The 20536-nt window shown below is 57.1% G+C and overlaps 1 protein-coding gene across 1 annotated transcript in view; it reads right to left on the reverse strand.

The window, feature by feature from the left end:
* Positions 1-17957, reverse strand: part of ANKMY1 (ankyrin repeat and MYND domain containing 1) — a 31178-nt gene extending 13221 nt beyond the window's left edge. Inside the window, exons 1-9 of the mRNA XM_090285289.1 lie at positions 17777-17957; positions 15779-15922; positions 11199-11671; positions 9567-9783; positions 9062-9226; positions 4436-4812; positions 3246-3417; positions 1573-1713; positions 1026-1166 (exon numbers count right to left, since the gene is read on the reverse strand). Coding sequence (XP_090141415.1) covers positions 1026-1166; positions 1573-1713; positions 3246-3417; positions 4436-4812; positions 9062-9226; positions 9567-9783; positions 11199-11671; positions 15779-15922; positions 17777-17869 — 1923 coding nt within the window. The 5' untranslated portion in view covers positions 17870-17957. The remainder of the gene's footprint in view (positions 1-1025; positions 1167-1572; positions 1714-3245; positions 3418-4435; positions 4813-9061; positions 9227-9566; positions 9784-11198; positions 11672-15778; positions 15923-17776) is intronic.
* Between the last annotated feature and the right edge of the window lie 2579 nt (positions 17958-20536).

Here is a 20536-nt window from a genome sequence, read left to right on the forward strand (position 1 = left end):
GCCGTTCCCAGCACAGGCTCATGGCCCCTCAGAAGGTTCTGGGCAGGGCAGTGGCCCAGGCTCCAGGCGGCTTTGACAAGAGGGGTGCTCTGAAGCAGGGAGGCTTGAAGGTGCCCCCCACGCCCTGCCAGCATCACCGGACGCCGCCCCCGCAGGTCCTCATGGTCTCGTATCACCATGTACAGTGGCAAACAGCCATGCACGGCCCACAGAGGCCGGCTCCGACTGTCGCTTTACGGGGGAGTAAAATGAGGCTCAGTGGCTTACCGGCCCCGGCCGCACCGGCCGCTGCTCCCCTCGGCCCAGCCTGGCTCCCACGCCCCCCACTCCCGCCCCGGCCCCTCAGTTGCCTCCTGCTGGAAGCAGTCCCAAGGCTGTCCGGGGGCCACCACCCAGGGCTCCACAGGACCCGGTCACCACTGGGGAACTGAGTCACAGGTGACTGAGGAGCACCGGACAGTTTCAGTCCAGGACAGTCACGCCCAAATGTGCTTGAGCAGGTCCTACATAGGGGAGAGTGACGTCACCCTGGGACCCGTGGGTATGTAGGCACACGTGTGGACACGTGTCCCTAACACATGCTGTGAGACAACACTGGGACACATGAGTTCCCTGTGTTTCAGCCTAGGACGTCACATTTCACTGTGGATGTGACCATCCTCTGCGCCAAAGCCCACTCAGGCAGGAAGGCCTGGGGCCACCACCCCAGGTGTGTCCCCTGAGCCCGGCTGGTCCCCACAGGGCTGCTGACTCACTGCCTTGCCCCCATACAGTCACACAGGTACCCATGCACCACCCAAGTACACACGTAATGCACACATGTACACAGTGTACATGTGTACTGCCTATAAGTACAACTCACAGATGCTCACATGCATGCACTCAGTGCACACACGCGCATACATGTACACACCCATGCAAATGCACTCCCACGTGCCCCAGGGCGCTCCCATGTGTGCACACATACATGTACGCACATGCACACACAGCACACAGCTCCTGTTGCCCCAGGAAGGCCACTTCACCTGGTAGTTGTCCTCCCGCTCGCAGGCCACATGCAGAGGCGTCCTGCCGCCCTCGTTGGGGACAGACGTGTGCCTGCTATAGTAGGTGCTGGGCGGGCCTGCTTCGTTGTTGAGCTTCAGGCTGGAAGGCCCCAGGTCTAGCTGTGTGCAGGCAGAGGAGTCAGGTCGGGTCCCAAGCCCCTCCCACCATGGCCCAGAGACCTGCCCCTTGCCGGACAAGGCCCAGCCACAAGCCCCCTGCAGGGGGAGGCTCACTCACAGATGTGGTTGCGTGGAGGACCGGGCCGCCGTCCTCCCCGGGCAGCGGTCGGGGCCACCTCCCAGGAACCCCCACCCTGCGTCCTGCACGTGCGACCCGAGCCCTCCTCGCGCGCTCTCCTGCCAGGGAGCTGTGCTCACGCTGCGGCGGGGCCAGGCTGGTCGGGCGCACACGGAGCATCAACCAATCTCTTTAGAGACAAGTGACATTTTGAACTAAGTGGATGACATAGTCTCCAGAGCAGCCCCGGGGCCCGGGCGCCCGCCCTCCCGTGTGACAGGGGCACACCTTGCCCACTTTGCACTCGTCGTCCTGGTCGGTGGCCCTGGCGTCCACGTCCGTGATGGCGTGGAGCAGCAGCTCTGTAATCTTGATGCCCTCCTCCCCAGGCAGGGCAGCCGCAATGTGGAGGGGGGTCAGGGCCCCCAGCTGCTGAGGAAACGCAGAGCGGTGAGGGCAAGGCTCCCAGGGAGCGGCTCCCCCACGGGAGGGTGGCCAGGGCCTGTCTGGGCCGGTGCCCGCGTGCTCCTTGGGCCCCAGTACTGCATTCTGGCCGGCTGCCTCGTGACACTCAGGACAGCAAGGCCCGCCCACAGGACACCCGGGCACGTCCCCTCCCATTCACAAGATGCTTCTGCCTCCAGGGCCACGGGCAGGAGCGCAGGGCCTGAGGGTTCCGTCCCTGCCTTCCTCCACGGCAGGCCCGGCCCCCTGCCAGGGCCTGGTCCAGGTGCCCGCAGACGGCCACGCAGTCCAGACGCCAGTCCCCAGCCAGGCCTGTTGACACAGCAGCCCTCTGGTCTGGGCTGAGAGTCACCGGAGGGCTGTCTCTGGGATGCCTGGTCAGCACTGACCACACAGAGGGGGTCGGGGGCCTCGTCCTGGGGCAGGGCGTGCGGAGGGGGCACAGCCAAATTGGAGAGGGACCCAGCCAGGAACACACAGTGCACCCTGGGCCGGGGGGAGGACACACCAGCCCTCCAAGAGGACCCTGAGGAAACAGGAAGGGCCCGGGAGAAAGGCCGCGGGGACGTTGCTCAGAAAACACTGACATCAGCCCTCTGTGCGCTGGGGAGGAACGGGCGCTCTCCGGGTGCTGCCGCTCTGCCTCCTTGGGCGTTTCAATAAAGCGAAACTCCCATGTGAAGGGTGCATGTAAGTAACTGATTCTTGACTGGGATAGATGGGTGGGCGCGTGGATGGAGGGATGGAGGGATGGGTGGGCGGGTGGATGGAGGGATGGGTGGGTGAGTGGGTGGGTGGAGGGATGGAGGGATGGGTGGGTGGGTGGGTGGATGAGTGGGTGGGCGGGTGGATGGAGGGATGGGTGGATGAGTAAGTGGGTGTGTGGATGGAGGGATGGGTGGGCGGGTGGGCGGGCGGGTGGATGGGTGGGCGGGTGGAGGGATGGGTGGGCGGGTGGATGGGTGGATGAGTGGGCGGGTGGGCGGGCGGGTGGATGGGTGGGCGGGTGGATGGAGGGATGGGTGGGCGGGTGGATGGGTGGATGAGTGGGCGGGTGGAGGGAAGGAGGGATGGGTGAATGAGTGGGTGGATGGGTGGGTGGGTGGAACCTGCCGAGCTGGAAGGCTGTAACCCTTAGTTTCACAGGTGCAGTCCAATCAGTAAACTTATCCCGAGTCTTACACAAATCCCACTTCCCTGCACTACTTACTGGGCCTTATTCTCAGAAGAGAAGAGAAGACAGGGCCTGGGCAAGGAACCTAAAGGCTGAGAGCCGCCCACCTCCAACCAAGGCTGAGGGAAAACAGAACCGCCAGCGGAGCCCTCTCAGCACAACAGGGGGCCCAGGGCTGGCGGGTGGAGCGCTCACCCACCAGAGCAGGAAGGTGGGTGCCCGTGAGTGTCCCCGCCAGCGCCCTGGCCTCACACCGCCAGTGGCCTCTGCAGCCAGCCCCTCCCACGCTCACTGCACCTCCAGCTGCCCTCGGGGGCCCCACCTCGGGGGGGAACTGGATGTCGGTCCTGGCTCCACTCTCCAGCAGCAGCCGCACGCCACCCACGTCCCCGGCCATCACCGCAAAGAACAGGCCCCGCATGGGCACACGACACAGGTTGGGGTCCGCGCCTCGGTGCAGCAGCAGCTGGATGGTCAGCCACCTGTTTCTGTGTCTGGAAGGATCAGCAAGATGTGGTCACGGGGGGGGGGGGGGTGCACAGGCGGCTGTCCAGGCAGCACCCCATCTGGACAGGCGCTCCCCAGGTCAGGACGCTTGGGAAGCACTGGCCTCTGCATGACACCCTGGGCCCTGGGTCCTGCCCTTCCGGGACCTCCAGCCCCTGCCCCGCGGCCAGAGCCACCCATCTAACACCAAGCACCTTAGGAGAGCCAGCCAGCCAGCCAAGTACAAGTCCAGCTGTGGCCTTGCCTGGCTTCTGACCTCGGGAGTCCCTTAGCCTCACTGAGGTCACCCGTGAGATGGAGTGTGGGGTGGGGGCCAGCCTCTCTCCTGTAAGGTTAGGATGGAGAGCATCTAGCACCATGCACAGCAGACATGCACACACGTACACCCCCACACACACACAGGTACACATATAGGCACACAGACACCACATCCCACCCACTCACAAGCACATACACACTCCACACACACGCATGCACATGTACCACAGGGGACACACATGTCCACACCCCAGTCACAACCACACACATGTGCCACCCAAGCACACATGTACAGCCCATACCCCACACATGCACGAATGCACATGTATCACACGGGCGCACGCGCGCACACGCCTATGAGGCGCACAGAGCTGGGGTGAGCTGGGCCGAGCCCTGGGCCTCGAGAGGCCAGCGGGGTGGGCTGGGAGGTCGGGTGCGGGGAGCAGCTGTGCTGAGGAGCTGAGCCAGCACAGGACAAGGGGAGATGGGCGGGAGCGCAGTCAGGGGCAGCGGTTCTCGAATTTCCCACTCTTGGGACCCCTTCCTACCCTTAGCATTCTCTGAGGACCCCAAAGGGCTTTTGTTCGTGTGGATTCTGTCCATCCGTGTCTACTGTGTTATGAATTTTAAAAACTGAGACATTTTAAAGTACTGATACATTTAACAAGTAACAATAAAATCCCACTGCCCACTGACATGAAATACTTTTGTGGCCCCGGGCCCCGCCGCCCACGCACTGCCACCTGCCTGAGCACGGACAGCGCCATCTGCTGCACGGTACCCCCGCTGGCGCCGGGCATGCCGCCAGACCCCCGGAGCACGCTGTAGCCCTCGGCGCTCCTCCTCCGCGCGGCTTGCGAGGGCGCGATGGGGGAGTCCTGCCCGCAGCGGTTGGACCCGACACGGGTCTCGTTGCTGCACAGCGTGCCCTCATCCTGGGACACCAGCTCGTCATCCAGCCCCTGGTCCGGGCTGCTGACACTGCCCCCCAGCGACGTGGATGCCCACGTCTCGGGGCTGGCCCTCGGGTGGATGGACTCCTGGCTGCCTGGGGCACGTGCCAGCTCAGAATGATAGACGGAGCCTGAGTGGCGGTGTTGGGTTACTGAGAGCTTTGGAGCTTCCTTTGGAGAGTAAAATAAAATAAAATAAAAACCCACCATTAGAAGGAAAACAATTAGAGTGGCAGCCCCTTCAAACAGCTTCCTTAGCAAGGACCGGTGCGCGTGGCCCAGGGTGGCCTTCGCAGGACCTGGCTGGCGGTGCGCACAGTAGTGCCCAAGCACCTTCTGAAAGACCCCCAGAGGCGCGGCAAGACCTTGGGGCCAGCAAGCAGAGACCTGGCGACACGGCAGCCACCAGCCACACGTGGGAGCAGCACACAGAGCAGGGCGTGTTCCATACACCAGACACACATGAGTGTGAAGACACCAGAATGGGACCACGAGTGTCAGTTGATGGTCACCGGCACCAATTCAGCTCCAACAGGAGCCCCCACTTCAGGGTGCGGTGAAGGGAGCACGGCTCAGTGCCAGCAGCTCAGGGGTGACGCAGCACGGCTGCGAGGCGGCCCTGGGGACAGGCCCTGGCTGCTCCCTGCTGCTCCCAGCAAGGCTCTGGCCGGGGTTTAGCTCAAGCCAAGGGCACAAGTCAGCCTCCGATTTCCAGGAAAGAGGGGAGCTGGCCCACGTGGACAGAAGCCCCTGTCCCTGGGCCCTGATGGGTCTGTCCTCATGCAAACGAGGACTCCAAATCCTCGCAGTTTGATTGGTCCAAAGTTCACTTTCCTGACTGGTCAGAATAGAGCTGCTCTGATTGGATGGGAAAGTCTCAGTCCCATTGGCTGACCCAGGATTCCTGGAGCTCCTTTATAAGGGCGGCTCGATGGCAGGAACCCGAGCAGGCAGCAGGGCAGGGCAGCTGCTCCCTGAAGGGCAGTATGTATGGCGGCCCCTGTGCAGAAATGGCTGCTTGGTCCTGTTTTTTATAAACGTGAGCCCAGTGAGCCACCGGGAGCCCTTCCTAGCAGATGTCTTCTTCCTCGGGGCCCATAGAAGATCACGGATGCACCAGATTAAATAAAGTATATTAATAACATTAATTCCACCTTTAACTTTTCCATGTGGCTCCTAGAAAACTCGAAATCACATGTGGGGCTCCCGCTGCAGCTCACAGCGCGTTTCTGTGACGTGACGCAGCTCTTTGTCCCAACGCCACAGCCTCCCTTCTCCACGTGTGGGTGGACTCCTGACCAGCGTCAGTGTTGGCACGGCCAGAAATGCACGTTCCTGGGCCCCACCCCAGACCCACCCAGGCAGGGACACTGGGGGTGGGGCCCAGCTATATGTGATTACATTTTTCTATAAATAGTTGAGGTTAGGGAGCCTAGGAGCCTGTCCTGGCTGCGCGGCCTGCAATGCAAACCAGCAAAATGGTCCATGAAGGTCGACATGGCCATGGTCCCACAGCATCACCTACAGGGACAGCACTGCTCCAGGTGGCCCCACGCTCACTCACACCTGTGAGCCACTCTCTGTGGGGCAGTGCAGGGGTCAGAGAGAGCCTTGTCCCCACAGAGAGGAAAAACTGCCAGCTTTGTTTAAAAACAAACTAAGGGAGTGATTTTTACAAGAATTTTAAGAATAGAATTAAAAATCTTTATGGGCCCAATTCCTTCATCAAGAATTAATTTACCCCAAGCGTACAAAGACTCCTCTAGGCACCAGGTCCCTGAGTGTGGGAGACCGGTCTGTGTGGTATTGGAAACTGTGACCACTGCTTTGAGCCAGGAACAGCATATGGGCCCATAAGCCTTAAAGACATCTGGTTAGCACACCCCAATCGCCACAGTACCGTTCCCACTCTCCAGAGAGTCTTAAGGAGAAACATAAAAATATAACGTGCCCTGTGACACTAGGGAAGCCTGCTCTGCCTGCTCTGCTTCGTATGACTCCTAATCTATACCAACGGAATGTCTAACTCCGGGAGTGTACTCTGAGCTTTTGCAATGTACTCTGGCCCCGAAAGTCTGAACCGCTTATTACTACATGTTGATTCGTATTTCTCTTTGTCCTTGCGAATGATAGTCAGGAGGGGCTGCCTCCTCAAGTCATGCATTTCTGCATGGAGCCAACCTAGAAAAAACTCAGACCTAAAGAAGGCTCGACAGTGTCCTCCACCGAGAGGCACTCCCCTTCTCTTTCCTCAGACATTTGGCCTCTGAGTCAGTCATTTCATCCATGTCGGGGATTTGCGGGACAGGTATCTTGCAAGTGGCGCCCGAACAGGGACTGGCGAGAAGGACTCGCCTTAGTGCTACTGGCTAGAAGCCATGACCGTGGACAGCTCGTCAAGGGAGGAGGGAAGCATTCTGATCAGAAAAAACTCATCCCGAGGTAAGGGGCAGCAGCACTGCTCTTTGGTTAGGTCGCCGGCGTGCTTAGTTTAGGGGAAGGGATTTCATCTTCCCATTGCTCAGTCATGGGAACGGGTCTTTCTGAGGAGCAGGAAATGTACTTTCGCTTGCTCCAGCAACCTCTTAAAGCTGCATACTGCTGTGCCTCAGAGGAACAAGGGAAAGTAAGGAAAACAACTAGGCTTAGAAGGCGCCGCAGCCACGATGGAAGTAGGAAAGGGGGAGGGAGAGGGGAATATGCAAAAATTTGCCATCCCTGCCGGATGATCAGCTCAGCGGCCCCTCCCCGCTCGGACCCTGGAAAGCCACAATAGCTCTCGCCACCTCCACCGGCTGACACAGATCCACCCACTCCTACTGGAGAGCTGTCTTCAGGGGGCAGCTCAGGCAAGAGGTTGGAAAGCCCTGTCTGCTTTTCAGGTCATTGTCAGGCAGGGGCAGGCTCCAGAGTGGGAGCCCTACTTATAATCAGCGCATTTGGACCCACTCCATGAATTCCTTGATCATTTCTGCCTCTAAATCTGGCCCAAAGAAAATCCGCTTAAACTACTGGTCTGTCGTACTCCCTAGGTCAAACGTTTAGCAGCCTAATCGGGCTTAAGATGCTTCTTGTAGAATGTTAGGTCAAAAGAATTATGTATGTTGCAGGAAGTCCAAGTAAGTCATAGATGGTCTATGCAAGTTGAAGTAGGATTGGGCAGGGGGAAGGAAGGAAGGACTGTGAAGGAGGAGGGTAAGAAGGAATAAAGGAAAGAGATACATGCCACACCCATGCATGGCGTGGGAAGGAAGAACATTGAGGTGGGTAACTCAAGAAAGAAATAAGAAGGAAAAGTAAGCATATAAGTCCTTGAAACGCTGTAAATTTTAGACCTAGGAGCTGCCGTCTCAGGCACAAGCCGGGCCAAGCTTGCTATCTCTCCTGCCTCTGTGAAAGTTGCAAGGTCACTAGATAATAAAAACAGCCCTCTGTTGAGCACACCAAAGGAATGCAGTAATCACCAAAAATAAAATTGTTTCTCTTTCTCTAGCCTCAGAGCAGGAATGGGAGGGGGGCACTCTACTCTCCCAACTCCCTCCCAGGGAGTAGCTGCCCCTGTTTAACCCCTTAATTCTCCCCTGGTATTTTAAAGAAATAGGACTGTCTCTGCTTTACACGCAGAAAGTCCTAGGTTTGTAACACCACCAAAAATGCTCAATTTACAGGCAAGAAGGACCTATCAAATTGCCACTGTTATGTAAATTACCCATTTTGTAAAAGTTTACTCATTGCCTGTTTGTCTACCCACCTGACAAGCCCCTACACCCATTCTGGCCAGGGAAGCAAGTCTTCCCGAAGACCTAAAAGACTCAACCCTATTGCAAATGCAAATTGACCAAGAAGTCCTGGCCCCGCTCTCTGCCGCGGAGTCTGCTGTGCGGGGGCTGGGAGAGCAACAGGATGCTGTGGTCACCCAGCAACAGCTTCCTTATGGTCCTGGATTCTCGAGACCACGTGCCACCCCACTAAAGTGGAGCTCCAGTCAGCACTCTTGGGCGGACATGCCACATCATCTATGGGACACCTTTGCCACCAGCCCGAAAGGCCAGGTTGATCGGCTACAATTTGAACTCCGTCAGCAGCTTATGGACATTAAGCAGCTCACTAAACAGAAGGTGTTTCAAACTCTAAGTGTCTTTTATCTGGAAAGAGGAAAGGTGGCAAATCTCTCTAGTGGCTTAAGGGCACATGTCCCTCAGCATCCTGGCCATGAGCTCAGAACACCTTGGCGAGCGTGCAGACTCCGTCCCCGCTCCCTGCTTCCCGGCCACAGGCCTTATCGACATTTCACCCCGTCTGAACCCGGTCCGTGCAAGGAGGGGAGACTGGAGGGCAGCTGGGCAGGCAGACAGAGGGGTGGGTGACGAGGACAGGTGGACAGCAGCGGTTGAGCCTGGCCGCGATGACCACAGCTTACCTGGGGCTCAGGCACCGTCCGCTCGGCGATGTTGGGCTTGAAGGACCTGGTCGGGTAGTAGAGGAGGAAACACATGCCGAGAGGCGTGAGGCCCTCATCCGTGGACCTGTTCACGTCGGCCCCGTTGTCCAGCAGCAGGTTGACAATATTGATGTGACAGTGAACCTGGAGGGAGAAGGCCAGCTCACGAGGACAGCAGGCTGCCTCTGCACAGGGCAACTGGGCACCTGACATTTACTCCCATAGAAACGGCTTCCGCGAGTGAGTGAGGCCCTGCCCACCTGAGCTCAGACGGCCACTCACTCTCTCGCTCGGGCTCCGCTCAGAGACGCCACGCATGTGACCGAGGCGTGCGAAGCTCTGCATGCCCTCACCCTTTCCCATGTGACCCCGCACGCCCCACCGAGGGACTGGGAGGACACCGGCTTCACAGAGGGGGGAGGGTATGTCTCCCACCCAGTCAAGGGTGACCCTGCAGCAGACACAGCAGGGGAGGGGAGCTCACTGCGGCCGCGGCGAGCACGGTGTAGCCCTGAGCGTCAGCCACATCAGGACTGGCCAGGTCGTCCCTCAGGATCCCGTATATCCAGTCGTAGTTCCCCTCCTCCGCCTTCAGGATCATCTCCCAGGAAAGCCGCTCCTTGGGCCCCTGGCGGGCAAAGCCTCTCCGGTCCCCCTCCAGGATGGCGCCCATGTTCCAGCTGGCATGTGCCTTCATGTTCCTGCCAACACAGGGAGCTTCCATAGGCCCAACACCGGCCCCCACGGGGCCCCTCTGGGCCACCCTCCTGCACTTCCTCCCCTCCATCCTCACCCCCAAATGGCCCAGCCCTTCCTTCCCCTCCCCCTCTGCCCTGGGGGCTGCTCTGCTGGCCAGGGTCAAAGGGACATGGCATGGTGGTGGGCCACGCCAGTGACAATGCACAGGCCACGCATCTGCCCTGGGCAGGAAAGGCTGCGAGCAGGCCCCACGCGTCCCCAACCTATCCAGTCCCTCTGTGTGTGCTGGGGCCCCGGGTGGGAAGGGGCTGGGTGCCCACACAGGTCTGGCAACCAAGCAACCACACCCCCCCTATGCTCATTCACTTTCCCGTCTGAGCAGAGAACACGCAAGTCCCACGGCCCATTCACCGCACACAGCAAAGCCTCCTGTGTGCGCACAGCCTCTTCCGCAGGGAAAAACCTGGGGTTTATGACAACTTCTGTGCCCAACAGCCACCAGCAGCTGATGTTTGCATGACGGACGGATGGACGGACTGATGCCTCAATGAGTCAATGGGTGGGGGGTGGGGGGCTGGGGGGGGATGGGTGGATGGATGGATGGATGGTGGATGGGTGAGTGGACGAATGGATGTGGATGGTGGATGGATATAGATGGATAGATGGATGGACAGCTGGATGAATGCATAAGTAACCACTTGTGCACACAAAATATGCATTCTAAAACAGAGCAGTAATATCTAAAGATAACATTTAAGAAAGGGATTAAAATATTCTTGAACATTTTGCTTAAGAAATCAGCTTCCCTTTGGTGCTGCTCCTGCCCAGGGCTGTGGGTGGGGGAGTCTTAGACACGAGCAGAGCAGCTCCGTCTGTTCCCAGCCATCTTTGGAGAAGCCAGAGGCCTGGCCAGCCCTCAGCCCACTCTTGCCCGGTGTCCCCACCCTTAGCCCTCCTCCAAGATCTGTAGTAAGACTTCATGTTAATAACAAGTCCTCTTTGTGCAGACTTTGTATAGGGACATGACCATCTAGTCACAGACATGACCCTGTGCCGGTCCGGGGCACTGGCTCCGATGCACATGGAAAAAACATGCACCAGGTTCCTGCGCCAGGGTGTGAACTCAGCTCCATGGGCTTGGGAGTTTGTTTACTCTGTTCCACAGCCCTTTCCAGGCCCTGGCTCCACACTCACCAAGCTGCCTCCTGACCCCTCCTTCCACGGAGCAGGCCAGCAGATCCCGGCTCCGCGGCCTCCTGCACCCCAGCGTGTCCCAGCCCCCAACACCGCTGTCCCTCCCCTCATCATCGGCCGTGTCAGCCAGACAAGCACCCGAGAGCAGCTCAGCCAGGCGCCAGAGGTCAGGGCCAGAGGAGCGGCTCTCCCAGACACCAGTGAGAACGGCAGCCCGGATTACCTGAACTTGTACGCTTGCTTCTGGATTTTGACCATCAAAGGGCTCTCATTTTTGATGAACCAGGGTTCTCCATCCTCAACAATCGGAGGGATGTCCTGCAGGAAGACGTGGGCATCCAGGTCTCTGCGGAGAGCCGGGGTCACCGGCATGTGGGTGTTGTTGGTTGAGTAGATGTACACCTCGGGGGGCAGAGTCAAGGCATCGTCCAGTAGGAACCGCTTGTAGTCATAGAAGAACGGGTCCTGCTCTTCGCGCAGGTCCCGCCGCGTGGTCTCCTCATCTGCAAGGCTGATTCTGCCCGGGGCATGCGCGAGGAAGCCCGAGAACGCGGGGTAGCTGCGGATGGAGAAGCTGCTGGGGACCACCGTGCACAGCTTGAGCAGGTGCTCCCGGAACCACAGCCCCACGTCCTGGCTGCCATCGGGGTAGGTCTCAATGCCCGGTCCAAAGCGCTGGTCTGCTTTGTACAGCCCCTGCGAGACAAGGCCACCAGAAGGACTCAGAGGGCGGCAGACTTTGTGACCAGCTTCGTATGCCCCAGGCACAGGGACCAAAGGAAACTGTGTAGACACGGACACCTCTGTGCAGTACACGCTGCGGACCTAGGGCGGCCTTTCTGAGAAGGTGCAGGCATGACCAGAGGTCTCAAGGTGGAAGATTGTTGGGAATGGCACCAAGGAGCTCATTTCAGGAACCCCCTGTAGCTCTAAGCTGGAGACCCAGCGCCGGTGCCCCCGCAGCGTGTGGGTGGAGGCACCAGGCTCAGGGTCAGGTAGACACCAGCAGGTGGGACTACAAAGGAGGACCATATATATATACAAGTGCACCTTATATATACAAAGAACTCCATCACTCTAATAAGAACCTAAAAAACCCAATTAAAAACAATAGGTGAAATCTTCCAGCCAAGATGGAGGCCTAGACAGACACACTGCATCTCCCTCCACAGCTAAGAAGAAACACAACTACCACAAAACTAGAAACAACCAAAAGTTCCAGGAAATCGAGCTGCATGGAAGTCCAACAAACAAAGATATAAAGAAGAAATACTCATCCAGACAGGCAGGAGGGGCGGAGCCGGGGTGGAGAGGACGCGGTGTCATAGCAGCAGCAGCAGGTCATCAGAAAGTGCAGTCACACATTTTAAAGAGTCAGGAGGGACACCTGGGGAGCATTCCCAGCACCAGACCAGACTGCACAGCTCATGGTTCCAGCGCTGGGGACAATAAAGCCTCATTGCTTCTGACTGTGCAGACCAATGGGGGTTGGGGAGGAGGAGGAAACTGTCAGTCTCTCAACAGAGTCCACTTGTTTAAAGGGACCCCACAGTCCTAGAACATCCGCAGACCCATCTACCCTGGGAATGACGGCCAGGGCAACAGCTAGAGAGGCACCAGTCACATACGGAAGTGGGAGAAGTGCCTGAAAAGGGGTGAGTGCTGAGCAAGCAGCATTGTTCCCTCTAAGACCCCTCCCCTACACACAGCACCACCACGTGGTGAAACAGGTCGCCCTGTACTGACGAATACCTAAGGCTCCGCCCTGACAACATAACAGGTGCAACAGCTCTGCCTAAGACACAGAGGCAAACAAACACAGGAGCCTGTCAGAATGAGGAGACAGAGAAGCATGGCCCAAAAGGGGGAACAGATCAAAGTTCCAGTGGGAGAACTAAGCGATGATGACATAGCCAACCTAACAGATGCAGAGTTCAAAACACTGGTGATAAAGATGCTCACAGACTTGACAGATACGCTTACGTACAACAAACGCATAAGGGAAGAAGTGAAGGCTATGCTAAATGAAATGAAGGAAAATCCACACAAAACCAATAGTGAAGAGAAGGAGCTGGGGTTCACATCAGTGATTTGGAACATAAGGAAGTAAAAACAGTCAACCACTACAAAATGAGGTAACAAGAATTGAAAAAAAATGAGGAGAGGCTTAGGAACCTCTGGGACAACTTTAAACGTGCCAACATCCAAATCATAGGGGTGCCAGAAGGAGAGGAGGAAGAGCAAGAAATTGAAAGCTTATGTGAGAGAATAATGAAGGAAAACTTCCCAAACTTGGCAAAGAAAATAGACATACAAGTCCAGGAAACCCAGAGAGTCCCAAACAAGCTAGACCCAAAGAGGACCACACCAAGACACATCATAATAAAAATGTCAGAGGTGAAAGATAAAGAGACAATCCTAAAAGCAGCAAGAGAAAAGCAGAGAGTTAACTACAAAGGGGTGCCTACAAGACTGTCAGCTAATTTCTCAAAAGAAATTTGCAGGCAAGAAGGGACTGGCAAGCAGTATTCAAGGTGATGAAAAGCAAGGACCTACAACCAAGATTACTCCATCCAGCAAGGCTATCATTTAGATGGAAGGGCAGATGAAGTGCTTCCCAGACAAGGTAAAGCTAAAGGAGTTCATCATCACCAAGCCATTATTATATGAAATTTTAAAGGGGTAGAAATGGGGAAATGGCGTAGGGACTAAGAAGCATAACTGGTTGGTACAAAACAGAGGGGGGAAGTTAAGAATAATATGGGGAAGGGTGAAGCCAAAGAACTTATATGCACGACCCATGGACATGAACTCAGGGGGATGGGATTGCTGGAGGGAAGGGGGAACTGGGAAAGGGGAGCAAAGGGAAAAGAAATTGGGACAGCTGTAACAGCATAATCAACAAAATATACTTTAAAAAAAGAAATAAAAGCAATGGGTGAGGCACTGGAATAAGCACCTCACCACAGGAGATACAGATGCCAAACCAGAAGATGGAAAGGTTCAATCACTGGTCCTTAGGGTATGCAAACTCAAACCACAAGACACCCATTAGGATGGCTAGAAGTTTAAACTGGCAAGGCCAAGTGCTGACACAGATGCAGAGCAACCAGAACTTTTGTGCAATGGTGGCTGAAATGGACAATGGCGCAGCTCCGTTACAAAGCCACTGTGCGGTTCCTGATAAAACCACTCGGCACGTGACTGCTACCCAGTCACAGTGCTTATCCAAGTGACAATGAAGTCTTATGTCCACATGAAGACTCGTAATCAAAGGCTCTTAGCAGCTGTCCTCATAATAGCCAGACACTTGAAAGAACTCACATGTGCAGCTGCTGGTGAATCAACAGACAATGACTTACGTCCATGCAGTGGAATACAGCTCTGCAATATCAAGAAACGGACTGCAGACATATGCAAACATGTATGAATCACAAAAGAATCATGCCCTAGGCTGAAAAAAGTCAAACATTAAATACTGCATGCTGTGTGTATGCATTTACATGCAACTGCAGGGAAGGAGGAAATACAGTGATGAGAACAGATTAGTGGTTGTTAAGGCTCGTGGTGGAGGTGGGATTGATAGGAACAGCAGGAAATCCAGGAGCATGTTACACACACACAGGCATGCATACATACAGCACCCACATGTATGTGTATGTATACACATTTAAAGCAGCTTTATTCATAATTGCCAGTGGGGAGTGGAAGACTGGATGGACCTGCAATGAAACACTATGAAGCAATGAGAAGGGAGGAGCCGTGTACACACAGCTACACACGCGGTCGGAAATGACACGGAGCATGATCACAGGCATGTGGCACTCTCGCAGAGGCAACCTGATGGTGAGAAGGAAGCGGGCGAGGAGCGGCCTGCTATGTGGGGCATGGGGTGGCGCTGCGGGGGGGCTGTCTATTCCTCGGCGGTGGTGGTACTTACACAGCCCCGTGTTTGTCAGGCTGTCAGAGCTGTGCACTAACACGGGTGAATTTTATGGTAAATTATACTGTGATAAAGTAGAAGACAGGAAAAGGGGTCTGTATTTGCAAAACCAGGAATGGTCTCTGGGAGTTAAAAGGGCAAGTTTCAAAACAGTGTACAGAGAATGATCCAGTTTATGTATAAAAAAGTAAGCATTTAGGTGCATTTAATGTTCTGTCTAAAGGTACATATGACTTGCTAACATTCCATCCTTACTCTGGGGAAACTATAATGAAGAGGCTTCCAATTTCCTGGTGTTTTCATTTTCACCCCCACTAGTATATGCAGATGTACATCTATTAGGGCACAAACTGCCCAGAACCTAAGCATCTTTTTGTCCAGTGGCTTGAAAATATAGTGGCCCCGCCCCTCACCTGCACACACAGGTACACATGGCCCCGCCCCTCACCTGCACACACAGGCACACGTGGCCCCGCCCCTCACCTGCACACACAGGCACACATGGCCCCGCCCCTCACCTGCACACACAGGTACACATGGCCCCGCCCCTCACCTGCACACACAGGTACACATGGCCCCGCCCCTCACCTGCACACACAGGCACACATGGCCCCGCCCCTCACCTGCACACACAGGCACACATGGCCCCGCCCCTCACCTGCACACACAGGTACACATGGCCCCGCCCCTCACCTGCACACACAGGCACACATGGACCCGCCCCTCACCTGCACACACAGGCACACACATGGACCCGCCCCTCACCTGCACACACAGGCACACATGGCCGCGCCCCTCACCTGCACACACACAGGCACACATGGCCCCGCCCCTCACCTGCACACAGGGCCCCCCCTGACCTGGAAGAGCTGTGCCTTCGTGTACATGGTGCCGTAGCCTTCTCGGTAGCTGAGGTAAAACATGCCGGTGAAACGGGAGCCGTCCGGCCACGTGTAGGTGCCAAAGCCGTGGCGGTGGTCCCGGTAGAACTGCCCGCGGTAGGACTGTGGACAGAGCGCTCTGTGACGCGAGTCAGAGAAGCTGCCCCTCACCACCCAGACCCTCAGGACGGCCGCCCAGCTGAGCCCACGCCTGGCCAGCCGTGAGTGGGGACCACTGGGCTTGTAAACTTGGGGACTGCCTGGCCACAGGGTCCCCTTCGAGTTCAGATGGCCAATGTGAACAGAGGTTGGTCACCCGAATCATGCAGAGGTTGGCCAGGGGTCAGCCCCGACGGCCGTGCTCCCTCCTGCCTGGCTCGGCGGGGAGCTGAGTCATGAAAGGTAAGCCCGTGATGGGTCAGTGCCCACCCTGGATCTGGTCACAAGCTGTCCCCACTCTGGAGCTCTGGCCTGGCCTCAGCTCTCACCCAGTCCGCCTCCCCTCAAGCTCACGGACAGCAGGGCCCGCCAGTCTCCAGTCACTGTGGGCTGCGGGCTCTGGCTAGGAACACGGGGGTGCCTTTGATTTTAAACTCCTCAGTGTCAGGCGCCAGTCTACCGGGGCCTGTCCCTCCCCTGGGGGCCCAGGAGGAAGAGAGAAGGTGACGTCCGATTGCCAGACTCAACTGTCACGCGCATCAGCTGCTGCCCTCACACCGGAAGCAGGCCAGCCAGCGTTCAACGACTGTCCCTGCTCTACACGAAGGGGACTCAGTGTTGCCTGCTTAGTGTCCCTTCTCTTCTCGCTGGCAACTGAGCCGACTCCCACTGGTTTTCAGTGGGCTGGCCCTGCCCCACACACGTGACCCAGCCGGGCCAGCCAGAGGGCTCCTTGTCCCCAGCCCAGACCTTGATGTGGGCTTGGCCGCAGGACCCATCCCCAAGCCTGGTCAGGGTCCTGCCGGGCCCGTTCTCTCTCCAGCCATGTGGTGCCACCCCGTGGGCTTGCCGGGCAGTGGAACACCAGCCTCACTCCCTCCGCCGGTCATCAGAGCCCTGGGCCCTGCCGTGCAGAGGCTGCAGGACCCCAGCGATGAGCTTCCAGTTACGAGAGCCAACAAGGCCCTTTTCTGTTTCAGGTCTAATTCAGGTTCTGCTGGTTACTCCTCCTGAGAGTCTGGCAGAGCCGGCCCCTGACCAGCAGGGAAGCCCTAGGCTGGGGACAGCTGCCGCCCCAACATTCAAAGGAAAGCCTGCGTGTTGCAAACTGTGCAGGACTGCGGGCGGACGGGGAACTTAGCGTGGGAGGGATCTGTCCACGCTCAGCACTGGGCCATGGCCCCTGCGCCCGTCCACCCGCCTGGGGCCTCATCTGACCTGCAGCATTAGCGTGCCGGGTCTGCCCTGCAGATACAGGTAAGGCATTCAAGGTCGCTGCTGGGGTGTGGCACACCCTCTGCCTTGTACCACTCTGGTTCACAAGCCCGTGGCTGCCCAAGCTTCAGCTCGGCGGACCCCTGGGTCCCTGCCGGACTCCCTGCTCTGCTCCCCCTTCACAGGCAGAGCCTGGTGTTGGGAGGACAGGATGAAGTACCCGAACCTCCCAGACTCTGAGGGAGGGGGCAGGCTGACCCCCCGACACCACGATGTCCCATAAAAGAGAAACCAGCCGAGGACGGACACAAATCTGAAGAGGAGCCAGTGCTGAGGCACGAATGTCCTGGTGACCAGCACTCCCTGGCAGCCCATCGTGGGCTCAGGTCCCTGCCCTCCTGCCTCGGTCCTGGCCACATGGTCTGGAGGCCCCTGGGAGCTCAGGGCACGTTCCACGATTTCTTGGGTGGAGACACATCAGATTGCCGCCCCCCTGTGGCCAGGCCCACGAGTGCGCACCACACCCCCCTCAGAAGGAGCGAGACCAGCCCTGGCTGGTGCAGCCCTGGGCCGGGAGGGGAGGAAGCATCGGAAGCCAGTTACCTCGCCCGTTGGCCACGAGAACTCTCCGTACCCCATCTTCATGTCCAGCCCGAACTGCCCTCGGTACGCACAGCCGTCCGGCCACTCCTGCATGCCACGGACCAGCTGGACTGACGCCTCCTGCAGGTCCTGCCTCCCAAGGGGGCCCTCGGACTCCTTCTCCTCCTGCCGGGCCTTGGACATGTGCCTGGGGTGGGGGGTGAAGGGCAGAGGGAGGGCAGAACTGAGCTGGCCAGAGGTCTTGAGAGCAGGAACCCTATTCCACCCCCATTGCATCCTTCCAACAACCCTGGGGCAGAGGCTGTTGGGATCCCCATTCTCCAGAAAGGGTAACTGAGGCAGGGTGCAGGGACTGCCCAGGGCCACCCAGGAAGTGGAAAGCGCAGTAAGTCTGGCAAGGGTAATGGCAAGGGTAATGGCGCGGGTGGCCTGGTGGCAGGACCAGGCAGAGGACTGATGGCTGCCCCACGCCAGCTGTGTGCTGGGTGAGCCGTGTGTGGGCCACCAGCCTGAGGGTGCCCTGCCAGCTCTTCTCTCCTGAGCTGGGCAGGAGGCGGAGCCTGGGCAGACACGAGTGGACCGACCCGGGGGCTAAACAAGGAGAAGCAGCTTCGGGAGGAGGGATGATCAGAGAACAGCCTGAGGTGGGCTAGCGTCTTTCCTGTTCTGGCTGCCTAAGAGTACGACCCTGACTCCAAGGGGGCGCACCCTCGCCCAGCACACACACCCCCGCACCGCCCCCCCCCCCAAAGGGCACTGTGTCTGGGTGTCTGTCCAGACCCATGCTGCTATCTGGCTGCCCATGGTGTGGGAACACACAAGACTCTGAACTCCCCGCACCAGATGGCCCTCAAATGCCAGCTGTGAGCCACAGAGGCCTGACGCACCTGCCCAGCAGAGAGGGAGGTGGCTGCTGCGAACACAAGGACCTCATCTGCCATATTGTCATATGTCTGCAGGAGGAAGCCGAGAAGGGTAGACACCCACACACAGCGATGATGAAGCCTGGGGCTCAGATATGCTTTGGTTTTGGGTTTGGTTTTTGCTTTGCTTACCTGTGGGTTGACTAGTGCCCCCAGCCCCCAAAATTCATAGGTTGGAGTCCTACCCCTCCAGAACCTCACATTGTGACTTTATTTGGAACCTGATCCAATGTGACTGTTGTCCTCATAAAAGGAGAAAGTTGGGATGGGGAGGAACACAGAGGGAGATGACCTGCAGACTTGGACCGAGAGAAGACGGCCATCTGCACGTCTTGGGGAGAGGGCTGCCACAGATTCTCCCACACCCTTAAAAGGAACAGCCCTGCCCATGCCTTTGAAGATCTTAGACTTTGGAACTGCGAACAATAAATTGTTTAAGCCACCCAGTCTGCGGTCCTTTGTTACAGACCTAGCAATTTAACGCACCAGTATTTTCTCATTTTCTGCGTGGTACAGATATTACTTGTTAATTAAAAATAAATAAAAAACCCTGGCTGGTGTGGCTCAGTGGACTGGGTGCCAATGCCTGTGAGCCAATGGGTCGCTGGTTCAATTCCCAGTCAGGACACGTGCCTGGGCTGTGGGCCAGGTCCCCAGTTGTGGGGCGCAAGAGGTGACCACACATGGATGTTTCTCTCCCTCTTTCTCCCTCCCTTTCACCTCCCTAAAAATAAATAAATAAAATCTTTAAAAAAATAATAATGAGGAAAGATAAGTGACAGTGAGAATAAGAAACAAATTTTTGAAATATTTTCCTAAGAAAAATAAATGAAAATGGCTTTGAGGTTAAGCAAGAAAATCATTCCTGCCCACTTCGGGGTCATTAGAAACAGTCAGCTGGCCAGGTGGGTGAGAGCTCGACCATGGAGCTCCCTTGGACTCAGTTTCCTCATCTGGTAAACGGGGACCATGCCAGGCTGCTCCAGCTGCTATAACAAACAGCACCGGTGGGGCTTCAACACAAGACAGTTATTGCTCCCAGTTTTCGGAAGCTGGAAGCCCGAGGCCAGGGTGCCTGGAGACTCGGTTCCCCATGAGGGTCGGCTCCGACTGCGTCCTCACGTGGTGGGGAGAGCAGCTGTTAGTCAGTCTCTTCCTCTTCTTATAAGGACAGCAGTGCCATCACGGGACCCACCTTCGTGATCTCCTCTAACCTAAGGACTCCCCAACAGTTCCCTTTCCTGATACCGTCACCTTGAGGGTTAGGGCTTCAACATGGGAATTTCGGTGCTGGGGAGCACAGTTCAGTCCATAACAGGGACAAACACAATGCGGGTACAGGGTGATTTCTTGAGACATCGGGGTCACCTTTTGAGGGCAGCACCTGGCCCAAAGCAGACCTGCATGTGTCAGCTGGCAGGGCCACAACGTCCGGGAAGAGGCGGTGCCAACCCTGGCCCTGTGGTATAAAGCAGATGTCCCCAAGGCTGTGAGTGACTGACAGGGGCAGAGCGGGTAGGCTGAAGGAAGGAGCAAAGATCGGGCTCCAGGCCGTCGCCCATTATGGTAATTTTCCTCAGTGACTGTTGGTGTTTCTATTTCTCCAGGGACCCGTTTTTTGAGGGATAAAATAACTTTTAGCTACTTCTTAGCACCTGCCCCAAAGCTGGATCCCAGCTAAGTCTGGGCCCCAGGGGCAGGGGCAGCCCACCCATGGAAGGGTCCCCACACCTTTTGGTGAAGAGCATGGAGCCCTCCAGGGTTTCTGGGTCCTCAGAGGCAGCAGACTCGCTGCCACTCCCCTCCAGCTGGTCATCGTCTGGGATTGGGTAAAATA

The sequence above is a fragment of the Furipterus horrens genome, unplaced genomic scaffold, assembly GCF_987537825.1.
Source record: "Furipterus horrens unplaced genomic scaffold, mFurHor1.1.pri manual_scaffold_1, whole genome shotgun sequence".
Classification (NCBI taxonomy): Eukaryota; Metazoa; Chordata; class Mammalia; order Chiroptera; family Furipteridae; genus Furipterus; species Furipterus horrens.